Source organism: Ylistrum balloti, unplaced genomic scaffold (assembly GCF_031769215.1).
Source record: "Ylistrum balloti isolate Yb309-2 unplaced genomic scaffold, AGI_CSIRO_Ybal_v1 Utg370828, whole genome shotgun sequence".
Classification (NCBI taxonomy): domain Eukaryota; kingdom Metazoa; phylum Mollusca; class Bivalvia; order Pectinida; family Pectinidae; genus Ylistrum; species Ylistrum balloti.
The window spans coordinates 518,315-537,953 of NW_026782478.1; the positions used below are offsets into that span (position 1 = coordinate 518,315).

A 19,639-nucleotide genomic window follows, 5' to 3' on the forward strand; every position below is an offset into this window, starting at 1 on the left:
ATGTAATTCGAGGTAACTTCATTTTGCCAGGAATTATGTCAAAACTGTTCAGTGCCGCATCCATCACTAGCATAGCGTAAAATGAGAGGCCACTGTTATGTTGGTTTCGAGGAGAAAAGTACCAACGCTTCCATTTCCTGTAAATGACATCATCCGAAACAAAGAAAATAACCTAACTACCAAACATGTTTTTCACTGCACAAGAGAAAACTGCATAAATCTTTTATGTAATAACGCTGTGCCGTCGGTTTGTGCGAAAATGAGTTTAACAGGCTTGTCATACAAATAAAACACAACATGTGTATCCTGAGCGGAGGGGCAGCACATTAAAGTGAGGAGCACGTCATTGTACCACTGGTAAGTTAGTCACACAGAGATTGAAGCTGGACCTCTCGGCTGATGAATTGACCTGTCTTGGCCAAACTGAAGCAGTAACAAGCCCAGCGGCCATTGTCCGAACACTTATATGTCAACTGTACATTTGGTCTCTAGCATTCTGTGTCGCTACAGCTATCTAGTGTGGGACTAGAATGCGCTGTAAACGTTCGTATCGAGAGACGATTTGTCAACAAGATTTGTAATACACTTAAGTCGGTAGGCCCGACCTGATTGGTGTGGGGATTCTCACATTCATCGATTATATTGAAAGTCTTTGACCATAAAATATGTTTTGTCATAAGTCTGTCGTCAATGTGTGTATACCAATGCACTTCGTACGTGTGACAAAGACCGACAGATGGGGACATAAAATCCGACAAGACGATTATCTGTATTGTCAGTAGGCTCGCTACAGGTCTCCAAGTGTCGTAACCTACAGCAGGACTCATCGCCACCACGAGGTGTTTATTGTCAGTAGGCTCGCTACAGGTCTCCAAGTGTCGTAACCTACAGCAGGACTCATCGCCACCACGAGGTGTTTATTGTCAGTAGGCTCGCTACAGGTCTCCAAGTGTCGTAACCTACAGCAGGACTCATCGCCACCACGAGGTGTTTATTGTCAGTAGGCTCGCTACACGTCTCCAAGTGTCGTAACCTACAGCAGGACTCATCGCCACCACGAGGTGTTTATTGTCAGTAGGCTCGCTACAGGTCTCCAAGTGTCGTAACCTACAGTAGGACTCATCGCCACCACGAGGTGTTTATTGTCAGTAGGCTCGCTACAGGTCTCCAAGTGTCGTACCCTACAGTAGGACTCATCGCCACCACGAGGTGTTTATTGTCAGTAGGCTCGCTACACGTCTCCAAGTGTCGTAACCTACAGTAGGACTCATCGCCACCACGAGGTGTTTATTGTCAGTAGGCTCGCTACAGGTCTCCAAGTGTCGTAACCTACAGCAGGACTCATCGCCACCACGAGGTGTTTATTGTCAGTAGGCTCGCTACAGGTCTCCAAGTGTCGTAACCTACAATAGGACTCATCGCCACCACGAGGTGTTTATTGTCAGTAGGCTCGCTACAGGTCTCCAAGTGTCGTAACCTACAGCAGGACTCATCGCCACCACGAGGTGTTTATTGTCAGTAGGCTCGCTACAGGTCTCCAAGTGTCGTAACCTACAGTAGGACTCATCGCCACCACGAGGTGTTTATTGTCAGTAGGTTCGCTACAGGTCTCCAAGTGTCGTAACCTACAGCAGGACTCATCGCCACCACGAGGTGTTCAAGAATCAGTGATAGACATGATATTGCCGATCAATTGAAATCATATGGCCAACGGCTTATTTTTATGGACCAGGAATGTGAAAGACTGTTGATGTATGAATTGCTTAACACTCCCATTCTTGGGCAAAACATTACGTCACCTTTAAGGAAACTTATTTGAAACAAAATGATTAAATGGCCATTGAATCTAGCCACATATATATTTTATAATATGTAAATATATGTGTTGTATGTGCAATAAAATTTTGGATACGATGATTTTTTTCTCAATAATTCAGCTTTGGTCTTATGCCCAAATTCGTTAATTCCACCTGGGTCATGTGTTTCAGTGTGATAGAAGTGTTTGGAGTTTGCAAGATAGGTACCCAGACGCCTTAATCCAGTTATTTATTGTAGGACGTAACAACTTCACTCTTAAAACTTATAAGAAGCTTATCTACTTATGGTCCTTTCGATTTACTCTGAACGTGGTCACTGTTTTATACTCAAGTGCGACAATGCATCAATATTGTTAGGTGTGGGGCAGATCTTTATGACAGGAAGTTACTTATTCAAGTAGGTATGTACACGTAACACTAAACTTAAGTGTATGAAAAATTAGACTGCTGTCTGTTTTAAACCCCCCCCCCTTTTTTTTTTTGGTGTGGTATTTCGTTTTGTTTTCTTTCCTTTTCTTTCTTTATTTTTTTAATTTTTCACTTATTTTTTTCTTTTGGATTAACAAGTAACTAAAAACCGTATACCGGACAACAAGGTCCCGGAGAGATATGTTAGATTACTGTCCGTATTTTTCAGACGCACATGCTGAAGTTTACATGAATCATGGGCTATTTTTCTTAAGCACATCTTATCTATAAGCACATGTTAACAGATACAGTGACATAGGAACCTTACGAGGGTGATTAACACATCACTGACCTGACATACTTCTTGTTCGAGTGTAGAGAGATGAGTGTACAAAACCAAGATAATCAATAACATATAGAAAACATACAATAGATTTAAATTAAGTAATCTTTGGAAGCATCAAAGAAAAAGCATTCGAAAACATTTAAATTGAATTAGACTTTCGGTTAATTTCTTGAATTAACGTATAAATGTAGATAAATGTGGGCTTATTTCCATGGCAAAAGAAAACGAAAAAACTAAGGTTACATTAATGTTGATATAGCACATGTTTCACGCTTATATATGAGTAAATATGAAAATACGTATCCTTACATGTGAAGTCAATTATCCGAAAGTCTTTTATCAATTTTTGACAAATCACAGCAATGACAAATATTTGCTATAGGAAGAGAACCCAGGTTTTATATAAAGCGAAATATTTTCATCGCGAAAAGCGCTCAGATAAGATTGTCGCTTAAATATGAGAGTAACTTAAATATCAGAGTAACTAGATTTAACTAGCTGTGAATCAGTACGATCACAATAACTGGAGTTAACTAGCTGTGAGCCAGTACGATCACAGTAACTGGAGTTAACTAGCTGTGAATCAGTACGATCACAGTAACTGGATTTAACTAGCTGTGAATCAGTACGATCACAGTAACTGGAGTTAACTAGCTGTGAATCAGTACGATCACAGTAACTGGATTTAACTAGCTGTGAATCAGTACGATCACAGTAACTGGAGTTAACTAGCTGTGAATCAGTACGATCACAGTAACTGGAGTTAACTAGCTGTAAATCAGTACGATCACAGTAACTGGAGTTAACTAGCTGTGAACATGTACGATCACAGTAACTGGAGTTAACTAGCTGTGAATCAGTTCGATCACAGTAACTGGATTTCACTAGCTGTGAATCAATTCGACAAGAAATAAATTACTTCACACGTATTTTACTCTTTAAATAAAGCAAAAACATCGATTTCTTAAATGTTAATTACACCCCACCTAATAAAGCTTATCAGAGTAATGAAACGGACTCCGTTCGTCCATCCAGTTAAAGAGCAATCCATGTCTGGGAAAGTCTAAGACCTTCATGGGTGATACTAGAATGAACGATGCAAGTAGGGTGAATTGGTTCAAAATCGAGTTTTTAAAAAATCTGGAAATCCACATCTCGAACACTGTAAGTATTACATGCATGACAGTTGCATGAGTGAAGCAGAGTGTCCATGTTTTATACAATGAAGGGCGCCATTGTTCCGTGTTTTTGTTGATCGCAAAAACTATACCCTTGAAACCTGAAAGGGGAATGCCAGAGATGATGTGTCTTCTTGGAAGCTATAATGTACATTGATGATTCATTTCTTTAAGTTTTTATTGTATTTACAAATGTTCAGTAACCTATCTTGGGATGGGTTTGAAACATGTGAACATAATTATAATTAAAACTCAATAACACTAGGGAAAATATGGACAAAAGAAAGATTTACACGGAAATTCCTGAAAAAGAACAAGATTAATAAGGCCACGTGTTCCGGAAGAGTAAGCAACTTCTACTTCATCGACGACACCCATGATCTAAACCTTGGTCAATCCAAGTAAGCAGTGTGAACAAGGTATACAGCAACGGAATCAACAGATGTCTCTATGAGATTACAACAACAATCGTAAAACTTCCTCATACTAATGAGTGATAACAAGATTTCAAACTGTAAATGAGCACTACTTACGTGGTACGTCGGTCATGTTGACTCGAACACGAGTCGTACTCTGCTTCTGTGGCGAACCGGAGTCGATGGACGTCACAGTGAATGTATATTGGCTAATGCTGTCTGGAAATGATCCTACAATCATGATTTTTCCTGTGTTTGGCGTTATGTTGAAATATGGACGCACATCTCTATCCAGAATACGATACTGGAAATAAGAATTATAGATCTGAGTGTCATTGTCGACAGCATGCACTGTCCCAAGGAGCTCTATCCCCTTCTCAAACGATTTGCGGTAAGCCAAGAAGTCGTATTGGGCATGTTGGAACGTTGGCGCAAACAAGTTTTCTTCTACGACATCGATGACGATGTCCTTATCTCGTATGACACCCTCGACTGAACCGTAGACCCGGAAATGGAATGTGTAGTTCAACGGTTGGTCTATATAATGACGGGTGACTAAAATCCAACTCAAATGCGTCGACCTGTGTAGTTTGAAATAAGACGACTCTTCCGGTTGAGTTAGTCTCAGCTCGTCTAGGGGGCCCCCAGTCCCATTGTCATAGCCCGTCACTGTCAGCACCGGTGTGTTTGGGGGCGCATTCTGATAGATCCGGGCCGGGTATGGCATCACATCTAACACAAGAACGGGGGTCGGGCCACCTTCAAAAGCAACGTTAAGGAGTTAGAAACATAGTAATAACTTCGAGAGTCCTTTATTAATGGTTGATATTCTGGATGATAAATAGAAAACGTTTAGGGTTTACGGTATTCATTAAGAACAAAAGATTATAAGTTTACAAGCACATTATAACACAATTTGAATGAGAAAAATGAAAGTGAATAATGAAATGAACGTCAGTCTTCACCTTTCCAAGCTTCTAGAACTCGTCAAAGAAGCTACAGGACAAACTTGTTGAAACCTTAGAGGCCACTAAAGAAAACTAAAATAGGTCAAGGTGCTATTACCCTACAAATTCACATAGATTTTCACAATTTTCAATACAGTGTGTATATCCTGTACCGTGCCAACATTCCAATGAATAACACATGACACAGTGTAAGGATAGATGTTGAAAGGGACAGATGCATTTTGCAGAAATAGTCATTGATACACAGCAAAAACATAACCATTAATTTGACGGTTTAACGTAGAGGCATGAATATCTTTCCAAACATTCAAATATTCTTAAAACGGAGAAAAAAGGTATTTGTATTTCACTTCTGAAAAACCAAACAAAAAAACCAGCAAACAAAAGTCCTTCTTATTGAACACGATACCGGAATTGTGTAACTTCTTGTTCAAGTGTTATATAACATATGTATTAAGGATCGTCCCGTGTTATGAATCATACAGACTACAGCAAATGTTAAATAAATGTAACTATCATTATTTTATTATTTTAATCTGTCACACATAATCCAAGTACCTTTTTTATGTAACCGGTTTCCATTCGTGTCCTTAGAGGAGGGGAGTAAATGGCGGAACTCACAACTATTCGACAAATACGTTTGTCTGCAGTGTCATCAGAATACATTTAGTATCCTTATACATCCTTAGAGGAGGGGGAGTGGATGGCGGAACACACAACTATTCGACAAATACGTTTGTTTGCAGTGTCATCAGAATACATTTAGTTTCAAATTATTTGAACTTTTTATACGCATTCGGTAAAGTCATTAGTATGTTATACGATCATATTAGACAAAACTGTAGTACACTGGAGTACGTTGTGTATAAATTGTGTCTATTTTCCCAAGTATTTGGCGATGTAATTACGAAGACGGATCTATCTATTATGCACTCAATAGTTTTACCGACATTAACTTGAAGTGTATATTTCATATTAACTGTAGGAAGACAAATGCCAGCTTAACGCTAACACCGCCATAATCGTTATCTCTCAGGTCTCAATGAAACGACTGCCCAGCAGGACGCCAATTTCTGCTTTACAAGCAAGTATACAATTTCTCTTCACCTGCCACATTTTGTAAACACAAACTCATTAACTGGCTCAAAATGGTATAAAGATGGATTGCCAAAAATAAGATTGTGGTATGTTTACCATTTCTCTTGTTTTATTGTAAGCAAACACTGTGTATATTAGAGCCGAAGATCTTTATGTGTCAAACTCTGCTTTCTCACTCTATCAGATGACACTGATAATATTGCTAAATATTCCCTATGTGTATTTGTGTTTTTTCATGGAAACAAGTTTTCCTTCTACTTCGCCGATATTCCTTGATTTTTGCAATTTTCAATGAAACAATAATCTGTGTGTTATCTAACACTCTACCGAATAATAAGGAGTATTTCTTAAAACACGGGTAAATATTACCACAGAGGTATCAAACCAATTTTACTGTCAAAGTTTCATCACAGTATGCAGTAACTCAGGCGCCTTTTGCCCTACGTCGTCAGTGTGTGAAGTGTATCAGGTCACTTAAGTTGTCGTCTCAATGCGTCGTCAGTGTGTGAAGTGTACCAGGTCACTTTAGCTGTCGTCTCACAGCGCCGTCAGTGTGTTAAGTGTACCAGGTCACTTTAACTGTCGTCTCAATGCGTCGTCAGTGTGTGAAGTGTACCAGGTCACTTTAGCTGTCGTCTCAATGCGTCGTCAGTGTGTAAAGGATACCATGTCACTTTAGCTGTCGTCTCAATGCGTCGTCAGTGTGTAAAGGATACCAGGTCACTTTAGCTGTCGTCTCACAGCGTCGTCAGTGTGTAAAGGATACCAGGTCACTTTAGCTGTCGTCTCAATGCTTCGTCAGTGTGTAAAGTGTACCAGGTCACTTTAGCTGTCGTCTCACAGCGTCGTCAGTGTGTGATGTGTACCAGGTCACTTTAGCTGTCGTCTCAATGTGTCGTCAGTGTGTAAAGGATACCAGGTCACTTTAGCTGTCGTCTCAATGCGTCGTCAGTGTGTAAAGGATACCAGGTCACTTTAGCTGTCGTCTCAATGCGTCGTCAGTGTGTGAAGTGTACCAGGTCACTTGAGCTGTCGTCTCACAGCGTCGTCAGTGTGTGAAGTGTACCAGGTCACTTAAGCTGTCGTCTCACAGCGTCGTCAGTGTGTAAAGGATACCAGGTCACTTTAGCTGTCGTCTCAATGCTTCGTCGGTGTGTTAAGGATACCAGGTCACTTTAGCTGTCGTCTCAATGCGTCGTCAGTGTGTTAAGTGTACCAGGTCAATTTAGCTGTCGTCTCACAGCGTCGTCAGTGTGTAAAGGATACCAGGTCACTTTAGCTGTCGTCTCAATGCGTCGTCAGTGTGTAAAGGATACCAGGTCACTTTTGCCTGTTTATTCCGTCCCCAGTTTGTAGGATATCATGTCTATTTGTGTGGAGAGTACTTAATCAGTTATGTTGTTATTCGTGTATAGTGTATCGGGCCGTTTTTGGTGTGATCTCACGTTATCTTATGTATGCGCAGGTTACGGTCATTTCACCACTATCTCAGTAGGTGTAAGGTAGCTGGCTAATTTTACTTCCGCCCCATGGCGTCGTCAATGTAAAGATTTATAGAAAACTCTTTCCGTTTAATTACATATTACAAGTATTTTCTCAATTGCAATACAGGATATGTACATATTGCTGAACAACATGTGCTTGTTGTCTGAAAGTCAAACACTTATTCCAGTTCATTACATAATTAGAAACAAGAAGTAATAATCAGTAGCTATTTGAAACAAACAAGTTAATGAAATTATTCCGCGGATTGAAGCTCTGCTTAAATAGCTCTAAGTGTGTAGTTACAGCATAGCGTGATGCAGAACGTTACACGGAAAATGAGATAATATGCCACAGGATACATGGGACGAGCTCATGCTCATTTCTATTAATACTTCATTTGATTTTCTGCCGATCCTTTGTAGAAGTGCCTTTCCCTGATAACATGACTTCTGATTTTAAAAAGGAGTGTCTTCAATTCCTGTCCCCAGTAAAAGTCTTAAGTCACAAGGGCGTTTATATCAGCATAAGAACAATCAGAGCCCGAGGTTGCACCTTGTACATATATATCAGGAACTGGTAGTTTAACACTACCCCTTTTATCGTAAACCTACAAAACAAAACAAAAAAAGAGAAAACCCCGCTGCAAACAGGTTAGCTAGGCGCCGCCATCATTCGTTTCATTTCATTATAAAAGTTGGAAATTGAAAACACGGCTTTTCATCCCTCTGACCGTAGCTACCACAGATGACCATATGGTTTAGTATGAATATTGACTTAGTATGACTTTCTGATTCGACTTTCTAGATTTTATATATGTGTTACAAATTGTGTCTTATTTTCAAATTAGTGTTTGTATAAGAATTAAAGACTGTAAATTGTCAACAAGCTGTATATGTTTGGATTCCTATATAAATTCTGTGATATTGTGAGATTTCTGCTGAAGGCGAGATAATGAAACCAGGACCGAATGATACCAGTACAAGAACTTTTTGTAATTGTAGTTATAAATAATATGAGCTCTACACCTTATGTTTGTGTTAGATATTTTGTATTTAGACGAGTAGACAAATCAGATGTAAACATTTCCTGTTTTATTCACAGGGGGATGCAGTCTGGATTAAAACGTACAACCCAACATCAAACAAGTCCAGTTGTAAATGGGTTCCTGTTATAGGTCCGAGTAACATTCAGTCGTATTAAAGGCCCGTCTAGATAAACGAATCATGATGGAACAAGTCTGGAAAAGTCCGAAGAATGATTTAATGGAGAAGTCAATTGATAGTGTTTATTTGGTACCTTTTTAATGCGTTATGCATAGAGCGCTATATAGGTAGTGCCTGGATCAGAGAGGTTAAAAAAATGAAACGAAACGAAACGGAGCGTTTACGTCACTTAACCGGCGACAACTCCATTGTCGTCCACGATACAGCTTGTGCGTATAGATTTATATAATTTACTCCCACACATTCACATCTTTTCCTCTCCGTACTTCACACAACTCTGTCAAATCATTTACACATCTATCAATGCACGAAGTGACATCGACAGCACTTCACGACGCATTAATTTCGTTCATGTCGCATAAAATATTTTCTCACAACACATGTATTGTAACCAGTTGCTCATAAATAAGATTGTTCACTTTTCACACTATGAAAAAGTTCGGCAGATAAAAAAAGATAATTTTCTTTGTAACATATTTATATAAACCTATGACACAAAAAGGATTTATCTCTCGATATATATTTAAACTATACCGCATAAATGATTTGACATTACGACACATGCAACCACTTACCAAACGATACTTTAACAATGATGTCAAAAAGGCGAGGTTTAGACGGTGACTGTGGAATATTTCTGGGGACCACGTCCCGTGTTTTGTAGACAGGGACAATGGACTCTGAATCAACGGACAAGGTTTTTCTGACGTATGGCGTACCGTCAGGAAAGGAGCTCCGTACCCGTTCCCGGTTATAACGCCTGTTGGGTTCTACCCCGGTAACCACCTTCACCAAAAACCATGTCGAAATAGTGAGGCTTAACACACCAATACATATAACATGCATAGTGTGTCTTTGTCACTTATTTTCATCGTTACTTATCTCTTCACACATCGTCATTGATTTATTTCCAAGTATTTGTAAGATGGGTTCCATTTTGTTTCTTCCGTAACCCCGATTCTTATCTGCATATTCGGTGACCATCCTTAAGCACTGTCGTAAAATCCCTTTGTAGCGAATACCCATTCTATAGTCAACGTCTTCAACGAGTTTTGAGCGGTGAACCTCCATTTGTGTAAATGTAACAGGTATCCATAATATAACAAACTTTCCTTAGTTATCATAAACAGTACAGCCAGGCTTATGGAGGAGTATCCTGGTAGACGGTTTGAGAAATTATACTCCGTGACGCTTGCTACATACTTACACTTGTTGTCAATCCCGGATGCTATTTATAATGAGAGGTAATATAAGTACAGGAGAAAGCACCTGCTTTTTCATTGTCACCCCGCCATTATAACACACTACATCAATTAATTATCTCTACCACACGGTTCACGTGCGGACCTGATTAGCGTCTCTGTTCACTGGTCCGTGTGTCTGTGAAATGGCCACACCCTCTTATGTCTGGTACAATGGCGGTCATCCGATGAGCAGATACCAAAACTATTTGTGACATTATTAGGTCACCAACTCAGGTATCACCCCCGAAACGCTAAACATGGATCCATATGTAGCATTGCTCACATTCTTTCAAATGAAAATAAAATGTACGTGATGTTACCTTGAAAGATTCATGGCTACTTTTTTGAGTAACGTCCACGTCTACAACAGACTAAGGAAGATAAACAATCCTCCTCCCTGCACCAGCTTACGTGCCATCAAGTCAATGAGGTCTTACTTTAGAGTATATTTAGTTAATAACACTGAAGTATTTCCAGTGTGTAAATATGTGATATTGACTCGGTGCAGTACGCTTCAATCTATATTTCAAACTTATGATATTGCAATAAATCTGATTTATCTTCTGTACGTAATAACATCGGAACATGTGACGTGATTCTATACTCGGCAGCTCTTTGATGAAGATTGCCAACTTAAGTTTGATCCCCAAGAAACAGCCGAGCAACTGCCGACGGATTGCTGTAGATATGATGAAGAGTATGTATCCAATATATAGTCAATCACTTTGAATGGCGGTAGACAAGGCAAGCCATTTATAACAATACCATCCCCGTACCTGCCTAGAGAGGAGGGTTCAATAACAGTTCAGTCAATATACAGTAGTTTATAAGTGTAGATTGGTGTGGGGATATACAAACACCATATGCGAAGGAAACCATCACGTGTAGAGGAATGTAAAGGGCGAGTGATGGAACCTTAGAATGGACATGGAGGAGTAGCTTTGTTATCAATGTGAAATCCCCCCTGTGAGAAATGTTTGGTTGAGAGCGTGCTGTGTACGGCTAGTGATAGACAGGAACGAGTTTATTAATCAAAACGTCTTAGTAACAGAATATACTCATCAACATATTCTATGATTACAGAACCTTTGTACCCCAACATTTCATCAATGTCTTCGTAACGCACGTTATAATTACCGGCGAACGGAGCGACCCTGCTATATACTGATTGCTCACGGATGAAGTTGGGGATCTTAGGCCATGGGCGTCATAGACAGACCGCCAAATAGCACAGAAAAACATTAACAATAAACACCATTTTGACCTGACGCGACTTCCTGACGTAATTACTACTACAGAAACATAATACCTTTTGTAAGAAAACCTTCTCTCGATAATATTTCGTATATCATTATTTCTCTCTTAATTTAAATTATGACGCTTAGCTGTACTTTTGCACGCAAAAAAAATATCACACACAAAATTCTATCACTGTCAGTTGTGTTTGAGGAAGACGTATCTACTGTGGCATTATTCGCTAACTTGTCTTTGGAAATATTCTGACGGGAGGTAGATAGATGTTGAACACGATGACGGATTTGTTTTATCTACTGCTAGCGCTCATCTGTAACTGCACTGTAGTGGTTACGATAGTAGCGGATTACTTGGCGTTCGGGGAATACTCGCTCGTAGATTTAAACAATGCTCTCCTCGCACAACATCGTGTTTCCCATAAACAATGCAACGTAATTTATCAAACAATTTTTCATTTGTCTAAATATCTATTTATGTTATCATAGCGTCTTTTGTTAGCTGATATTAGATGTGACAAATATTCGATATCCCGATTCACATCTTGATAAATTACATTTTGTATATAAGGTTCTATGCTAAATTATTTCGAGTACGGGAGTTTTAGTAGCTAGATAACAGTAAAAGTGATAGAAAACCACACCATAGAATTTACACACGACTCTTTTTCCTTTCTGTGAGCCGGAGAGTTAGGTGCAAAATAATGAATAGCATATTACTACAAGTTAATTTATGAAACTGGACTTCCGTTTACCCGCAATCGTATGGAGGCAATATCTCACCTGCCTATTCAAGGGAATAACTTATTTCAAAAATGTACTTATCCTGGTTGTTATCTTAAACAAATCATTCCAGCAAAGATGTCAAGCTTAAATGTCCTTGTTGGACAATAGCATAGTTTCAACCTTAATCAGAGATTTATTATTATTTTTATGAGCGAAATCGTATGACGTGAATCGCCGGTTTCACATTCCATATAAAATAATCTTTAGCGGCAATTTATTCTGGTGTATCATAATAATATTACAGATGTCTGCGTTGGCGTATCGGGGTCATGTGAACGACGTCAGATTGGCATTTAGTGATCAGTCAAACGTCTAAATGATACAGATCGCGTAATACTAAAAGATGGTCAGATTGACGTCGACCACCAACCCATGACTAACGTATTCGAAAAGTCAGTTAAAGTTTTCCAGTATTCCACGTGTCCGTGACCTTCTTGCTACTATGAAAAGTGCTATCAGGCAGCAAATCCTACACGTGTTAAGATTTAAAAGGATTCCTACAATGTGCAGGACTGTTTTATTGACGTTTACCCTGGCGGTTTGGAGGAGATTGACAATCCACATGACGCGTCATCGATGTCTCGAAATTTCTGTTATGATGAAAAGTTCCCACATACTGAAACACTTGTTGGAGTTTAACGTTATGCATCTGCCGAGAGACATTTCAAGAGAGAAGACAAACGACCATTTTTATCTTTAATTTTATGACGATGTTTGAATAAATCATATTTCATGATATAAACACGAAAAATACATCACAGGTCACAGAACGTGTGAACACTTCCAGGCATGTCACGTGGTTTATGCATTGCCAGGAAAAATTTTAATCCCTTAAAATTATTTTCGAGGTACAGATTCTGTCCTCAATGGGTCATATTTAATACGCTATGTTTGTATTTCTTAATGTATTTGTGGGTACGGACTGTGAGAAATAGTATAAAGGTATTGAACTACTTTCAGCTTGCACTCCATGCTTTATACTCACCGGAAGGCGACATGGTACCAATGCCATACAATGTTGTATATTTGTTTCCAAATTTCCTGTTTCTAACAAACTTCTCGATATATTTGTAGTTGTAATACAATAATATTTTCATGCATATCGATGGTCAAATGATCTACGTATTTTTCGTACAGGCCAGTTTAACAATAACGGATTAAAGAAAGAAAAAAATCACAAAGTTCAACGTCACACATTATTTATGTACTATATCAAAAAACCACTACTAGGACAATACATAATTTTCATGAAGCTAAATAGTTTAAGTTCTGAAAATGATAATAAATAAATGTGGGAAACTTTATACCTGATATCAGATATACACTGTATATTGCCCACAACATTCAGCTGCACAAATAAATAATTTGTAATCTGACAATATCACAATAATCACTACACCCCTTAATAAAATGATGCATTCATTAGTAGCAGAAGTCTGACCGTAGTTTATTGATAAGCGGCGATAATTTAACACGGTTAATGAAGGACTCAAGCCTAGTAATGTCATTAAAAAGTAATGCAAATTCAATGTGATAAGAAGGAACAAGATGGCGGAACTACAATGGACAGCATCAGATGTAGGACAAGGTTGTATGTAGACTATTCTACAGCATCGGCTATAACTTACTGTAGAAGCATACTTTGTTGGGATAAAATTTCATGGTTTAAATAATTCATTTTCGATGGCGATTTATCTCGTGGACAGATCTTACGCACGAAAGGTACTAGTACCGTTTTTCATGTTTCTTTTTATCTTTCGTCATTTCGTGGAAAAAGATGATTAATTTGTAGATTTTGCGTAACGAAGAATTTAACGAAATTACAACACACACGAAAATGATCAACTTTACAGTATTTACAAATATATAGGTAAATGCATGAGATATTTAATTCTTTTATCTATAAACCACGATCTCTAACGAAGATGTCATGTCCATTTGCACGTGACCAGTACCGGAAGGATACGTAAACATCGTCCGAACAACAGAGTATTTACAAGAGCATGGTTTGTTAAGAGAGTCAGTATTACATGTTTAGAATAGACACCTAGACAGTTTCCACCATTATTTCCATTCCATCTCACTGACAAAGCAAAGAAAACATTCTCAATAGTTTCTCCATCCTTGTTTTCGATGATATTGTTTGATATGACTGCAGTTGGAATGCACTATTGTTTTACATTGATAAAAGTTCCAAATATCCTTTCAGATTTCAGTATTTGTGATCTCTATACAATATGTTAGTACCTAGAAGACGGATTTTTCTGACTTATTGTAACTATACGGTATATACCATATTGACAGATAACGGTAACTGTATTAACAATATCCTATTTAACTTTAACACAGTGATATCAATTTTATCTGCTTAATGATGCCGATAATGAAAAAAATATTGTTTGATTTCTTCGCAATTTAACTACGATCACACGTTTGTGTCGTATCTTTTTAGCCAATTTCTTACGAGTTTTTATATGACTTGTTTGACTGACCCGTACTACCAAACTTAGATATTACCAACTCGGCACTATGGTACATCACTACGATGGTGGTTTTAAACATATCACTACGGATTTGTGATATACACTGACACTACTATCTAGAGATTACCAACTCGGCACTATGGTACATCACTACGATGATGGTTTTAAACACATTTCAGTGATTTATGGTATATACTGACAATACTATCTAGCTTAACGTTGTGATGTACATTACCGGTTACTAATAAGGAACTGAAGATACTCAGAGCATATTGTCTGTGTTATAATTAATCAATTCATAACCATAATTTTACAAAGTAATACAGATAGTTTCTGTTAAGTCAATCTTTAAAACACCCATACCTAATTTAGAAAAAAATATTCAATCATATTTTTATATACGTACAATTTCAATAACAAAAATACATTCTTATCAGAACTGTACATAACACAAAATAGGTAAAAACGCAATAATTACAGTTCACAAGAAAGTGGTCTACTCCTGCCAATCACGTTTAAATCAAGTTTACGGTAGGAATCCAGTAAAGGTTTTTAATGTTACTCATGTATCCTGTTGTATATGTTATTGACATATACTTGCCTTTAAGATAGGTAAATGTTTCATGTTCTCTCCGCTGCCTTTATGTCCCGATGATTATACAGTATAACATTCAACGAAGAAAGAAATCTTCATTATGTTGTCAGCGAGTGAACTAAATAGTACCTTAAATCTCCTTAAAACCACTTAGGATTGACCTCATTAGCTGAGGTCAGCATTGTTACTGAACTATCAATAAAAGGTCGATCAAAATGACTAATATAAATTACTCAATAAAGAACAACGATGAACACACCTGTAAAAGTTTGGGTGTTATATTCCAAGAAGGAACGGTCTACTAATAATTTTCAGGCAAGACTTTTTCTTGTGACTTCGAACAAAACGGTTTAAGTATTTCTAGGAAAGGCGCGAGACTAGACTGACGTAAATTGGGATTTTAAACACTAGCAGCTGTCTATGCATCTCATTTTAAAAGCTTCAAAGTCACCCTGTAAAGTACATACATGTTGTGATACATGTTGTGCTATGTGACACCTAGTACAGTTTGTTGTTATGACTACATTCACACCTGTGGGACTGGCGCTTCACTTTGATCTTAGCTGACATTAATTAGGCAGGGGGAAAAAACCTGTGAGTAGATGTGTTTATTGTAGAATGATGACAGAGTAAACAGATCTACTCACGGTTTTTTTCCTCCTACAGCCTAATTAACGAGCGAACTACATAAACTATATACTAATCGTAGCCTGCAGTGTCGGGATCACGTGAAGTACATACAGTATTAACCTTGGCCTGCAGTGTCGGGATCACGTGAAGTACATACAGTATTAACCTTGGCCTGCAGTGTCGGGATCACGTGAAGTACATACAGTATTAACCTTGGCCTGCAGTGTCGGGATCACGTGAAGTACATACAGTATTAACCTTGGCCTGCAGTGTCGGGATCACGTGAAGTACATACAGTATTAACCTTGGCCTGCAGTGTCGGGATCACGTGAAGTACATACAGTATTAACCTTGGCCTGCAGTGTCGGGATCACGTGAAGTACATACAGTATTAACCTTGGCCTGCAGTGTCGGGATCACGTGAGGTACATACAGTATTAACCTTGGCCTGCAGTGTCGGGATCACGTGAGATACATACCGTATCAACCTTAGCCTTCAGTGTCGGGGTCACGTGAAGTACATATAGTATCAACCTTGGCCTTCAGTGTCGGGATCACGTGAAGTACATACAGTATCAACCTTGGCCTGCAGTGTCGGGGTCACGTGAAGTACATACAGTATCAACATTAGCCTTCAGTGTCGGGGTCACGTGAAGTACATACAGTATCAACCTTAGCCTTCAGTGTCGGGGTCACGTGAAGTACATACAGTATCAACCTTAGCCTTCAGTGTCGGGATCACGTGAAGTACATACAGTATTAACCTTGGCCTTCAGTGTCGGGGTCACGTGAGGTACATACAGTATCAACATTAGCCTTCAGTGTCGGGGTCACGTGAGGTACATACAGTATCAACCTTAGCCTACAGTGTCGGGGTCACGTGAAGTACATACAGTATCAACCTTAGCCTTCAGTGTCGGGATCACGTGAAGTACATACAGTATTAACCTTGGCCTTCAGTGTCGGGGTCACGTGAGGTACATACAGTATCAACATTAGCCTTCAGTGTCGGGGTCACGTGAGGTACATACAGTATCAACCTTAGCCTACAGTGTCGGGGTCACATGAGGTACATACAGAATTAACCTTAGTCTGCAGTGTCATTGTCACGTGAGGTATACAGAGTTAAAGTATCAACCTTAGCCTTAGCCTGCAGTGTCGGGGTCACGTGAGGTACATGCAGAATCAACCTTAGCCTGCAGTGTCGGGGTCACGTGAGGTACATGCAGAATCAACCTTAGCCTGCAGTGTCGGGGACACGTTAGGTACATACAAAATTACCCTTAGCCTGCAGTGTCGGGGTCACGTGAGGTACATAAAAAATTACCCTTAGCCTGCAGTGTCGGGGATCACGTGAGGATACAGGTATACCTATTATATATATATTATTAACAGTAAACGATAAGGTCTGAAGTCACAAAATGACGGACGCATATGATTCATACCATACTAACTACAGGCTATAGTTTAAATAATGACGAATGTTTGGATTGAATTCATAAGAAGCGCATTATCATAAACTGACTGAAACGTCAAGAAAGATGCATATGTCGTATATCTAACATAGGCCAAATTTACCATCAAGTGCTATATATGAAATCATGATTGGACGGACATCGTAGACACAATGAACTCAGTATAAGGAATAGTGTCTGTGGTAAGGACACAAACACTGCGCTATATTTCTCATAGACATTTATAAATAGCAGTCGTACAAAGAGAGAAAATAAAAGTCGGTGCTATATCAAACCACACGAACCATAGTTACCACAGTCTGAACAAATATAATTTCATTAACTCAGTTAATAAAAGAATGAATTATTTGTCTTTGTTTGAAATAAGTCACAAAATACAGTAGTGTGATGTTTACATGACTGGTTTGTTAATGGAAATAGTTCACAAACACATTTCCAGATATTGAGAGTGAAAATAGGAATGAATTCGCATTTCAGTTAAGATAGGTCACTAGTATTTAACATGGTATCATCAAAGTCTCCAGAAATATACGTTATATATCACATAACTACCTTCAAAGTCATAAAGACACTTCGGAACATTATTTACCATGTATTTGGCGTTGACTATAAAAAGTTTCGGGTCTAAGGGAAGGAACTCTCGTTTGTTCATAAGTCTGTTTCGGTAATTAACAGAGCACGTGAATTCTCGTACAGGTTTTGTGAAATTGTGATTTAAAGATTTATATGAAAGGAATGTACATGAATATCCTACCTGTCTGTGATGATACAGTGTTGAGGATGAAGAGAAAAATCGTCCCTGTCCACACCCACCGTTTCATTTCGTTACCTGTATGGAACAAAACATCATAAGTATGTATATGTTATACAAAGTAACAAAACGTATATATTACTGTTATACAAAAAAATCATACTTCACAAGTGCGTTATATAAGAATTTAAAAGGGGAAAAAGAAACGGAAAGAAAAGAAAACGGAACAAACAAACAAAAACAAACAAACACACACAAACAAATATTTCCCGACCACAGGTATGTTTCGAAAGATACAAAATATTTCTTTTCCACTATCGCCGGTGTGTAATTATCATTGGAAAAGAAACACACACACCCTTCACTGGTATGAAACGATAATCACGGCCAACAGAACGTCAGCCTCCTTGAATCTTGTTACGGAAGACATACTAAGTATGTACTTTATTCAGGCATTTTCTATCAAAAAGGCCAGACATTATTTATTTATCGATGTAAGATTTGAAAAACAAAATTTTACAATAATCATGTTTTGATATTTTTTGTATTATTTCTAGTGACATATACTCAGATTATGTAAGAAAAAGCCATTGTTTACTAGTGCGTTTAAAGATTCATAAGATGCACTCCGACCGACCCTCAGTATAATCAGCGGGACATTCTTGAACTCCATCCAACATAGCAATGGATTGTAGACTAGGTTAGGTATCAATTAAAAAGGAGCAAATAATCTTAGCTGTGTGTGATAGAATAAAACCCTCATTGTCTCATCACGTTGTGCATTGGCATAAAGTCCTGTCTTGTACCAAACTGCACAAAGAAATCTGTTTTTGTATTTAGAAAGTATGTTGCAAGCATATAGTGATTGTTGGATAAACTATTCTGATTTCGATGTTACATAACATTTCACAAAGACTCGCTCAGTTATTGTTAAAGTTGTAAACAGCACGTTCCCCTGGGGGACGTCTACACGGCTGGTTAACATAATGCAGATATCTTTTGTAGAGATAACAAAATGGGTTCGCCCGCACAACAGATCAGTATATTTACAACACCCAATTAAAGTTATGTTCAGAAAGTCTTAGTATTAAATGACGAACGGTGTACTGTAATAAACACTATTGAAGGACATTATTTGAAAACAATTTATCACAGAGTTATCAAAGAAAATAGTCGTATGAAACGGAAATGTCTCACGACCACCCACGTGCGTGCTTTATATTAGTTAAACATGGAATTATGCATTCTACATATTGAACTTTGTAAAATATTTGTCACAAATAGTCATTTTTCATTGGTTGCCAGATATGTCTGGTGACGTCACAATCAAAATGATAACACACCTTACAGGTATTACTCAATATTATAATGGTAAAATTAAGAAAATGTAAGTTATGTAAAATTAAAAGTTTCTCAATATCATATTGGTAACTTAGAAAAGATTTGAATTGTATGAAATTAAAAGAATTTTCTTTCTTGATTTAAT

General features: G+C 38.2%; 1 protein-coding gene across 1 annotated transcript in view; it reads right to left on the minus strand.

Annotated features, from left to right (window-relative positions):
* LOC132558809 (uncharacterized) overlaps positions 1-18,223 on the minus strand; it is a 39,060-nt gene extending 20,837 nt beyond the window's left edge. Inside the window, exons 1-2 of the mRNA XM_060223418.1 lie at positions 18,157-18,223; positions 4,283-4,924 (exon numbers count right to left, since the gene is read on the minus strand). Coding sequence (XP_060079401.1) covers positions 4,283-4,924; positions 18,157-18,223 — 709 coding nt within the window. The remainder of the gene's footprint in view (positions 1-4,282; positions 4,925-18,156) is intronic.
* Positions 18,224-19,639: the final 1,416 nt, after the last annotated feature.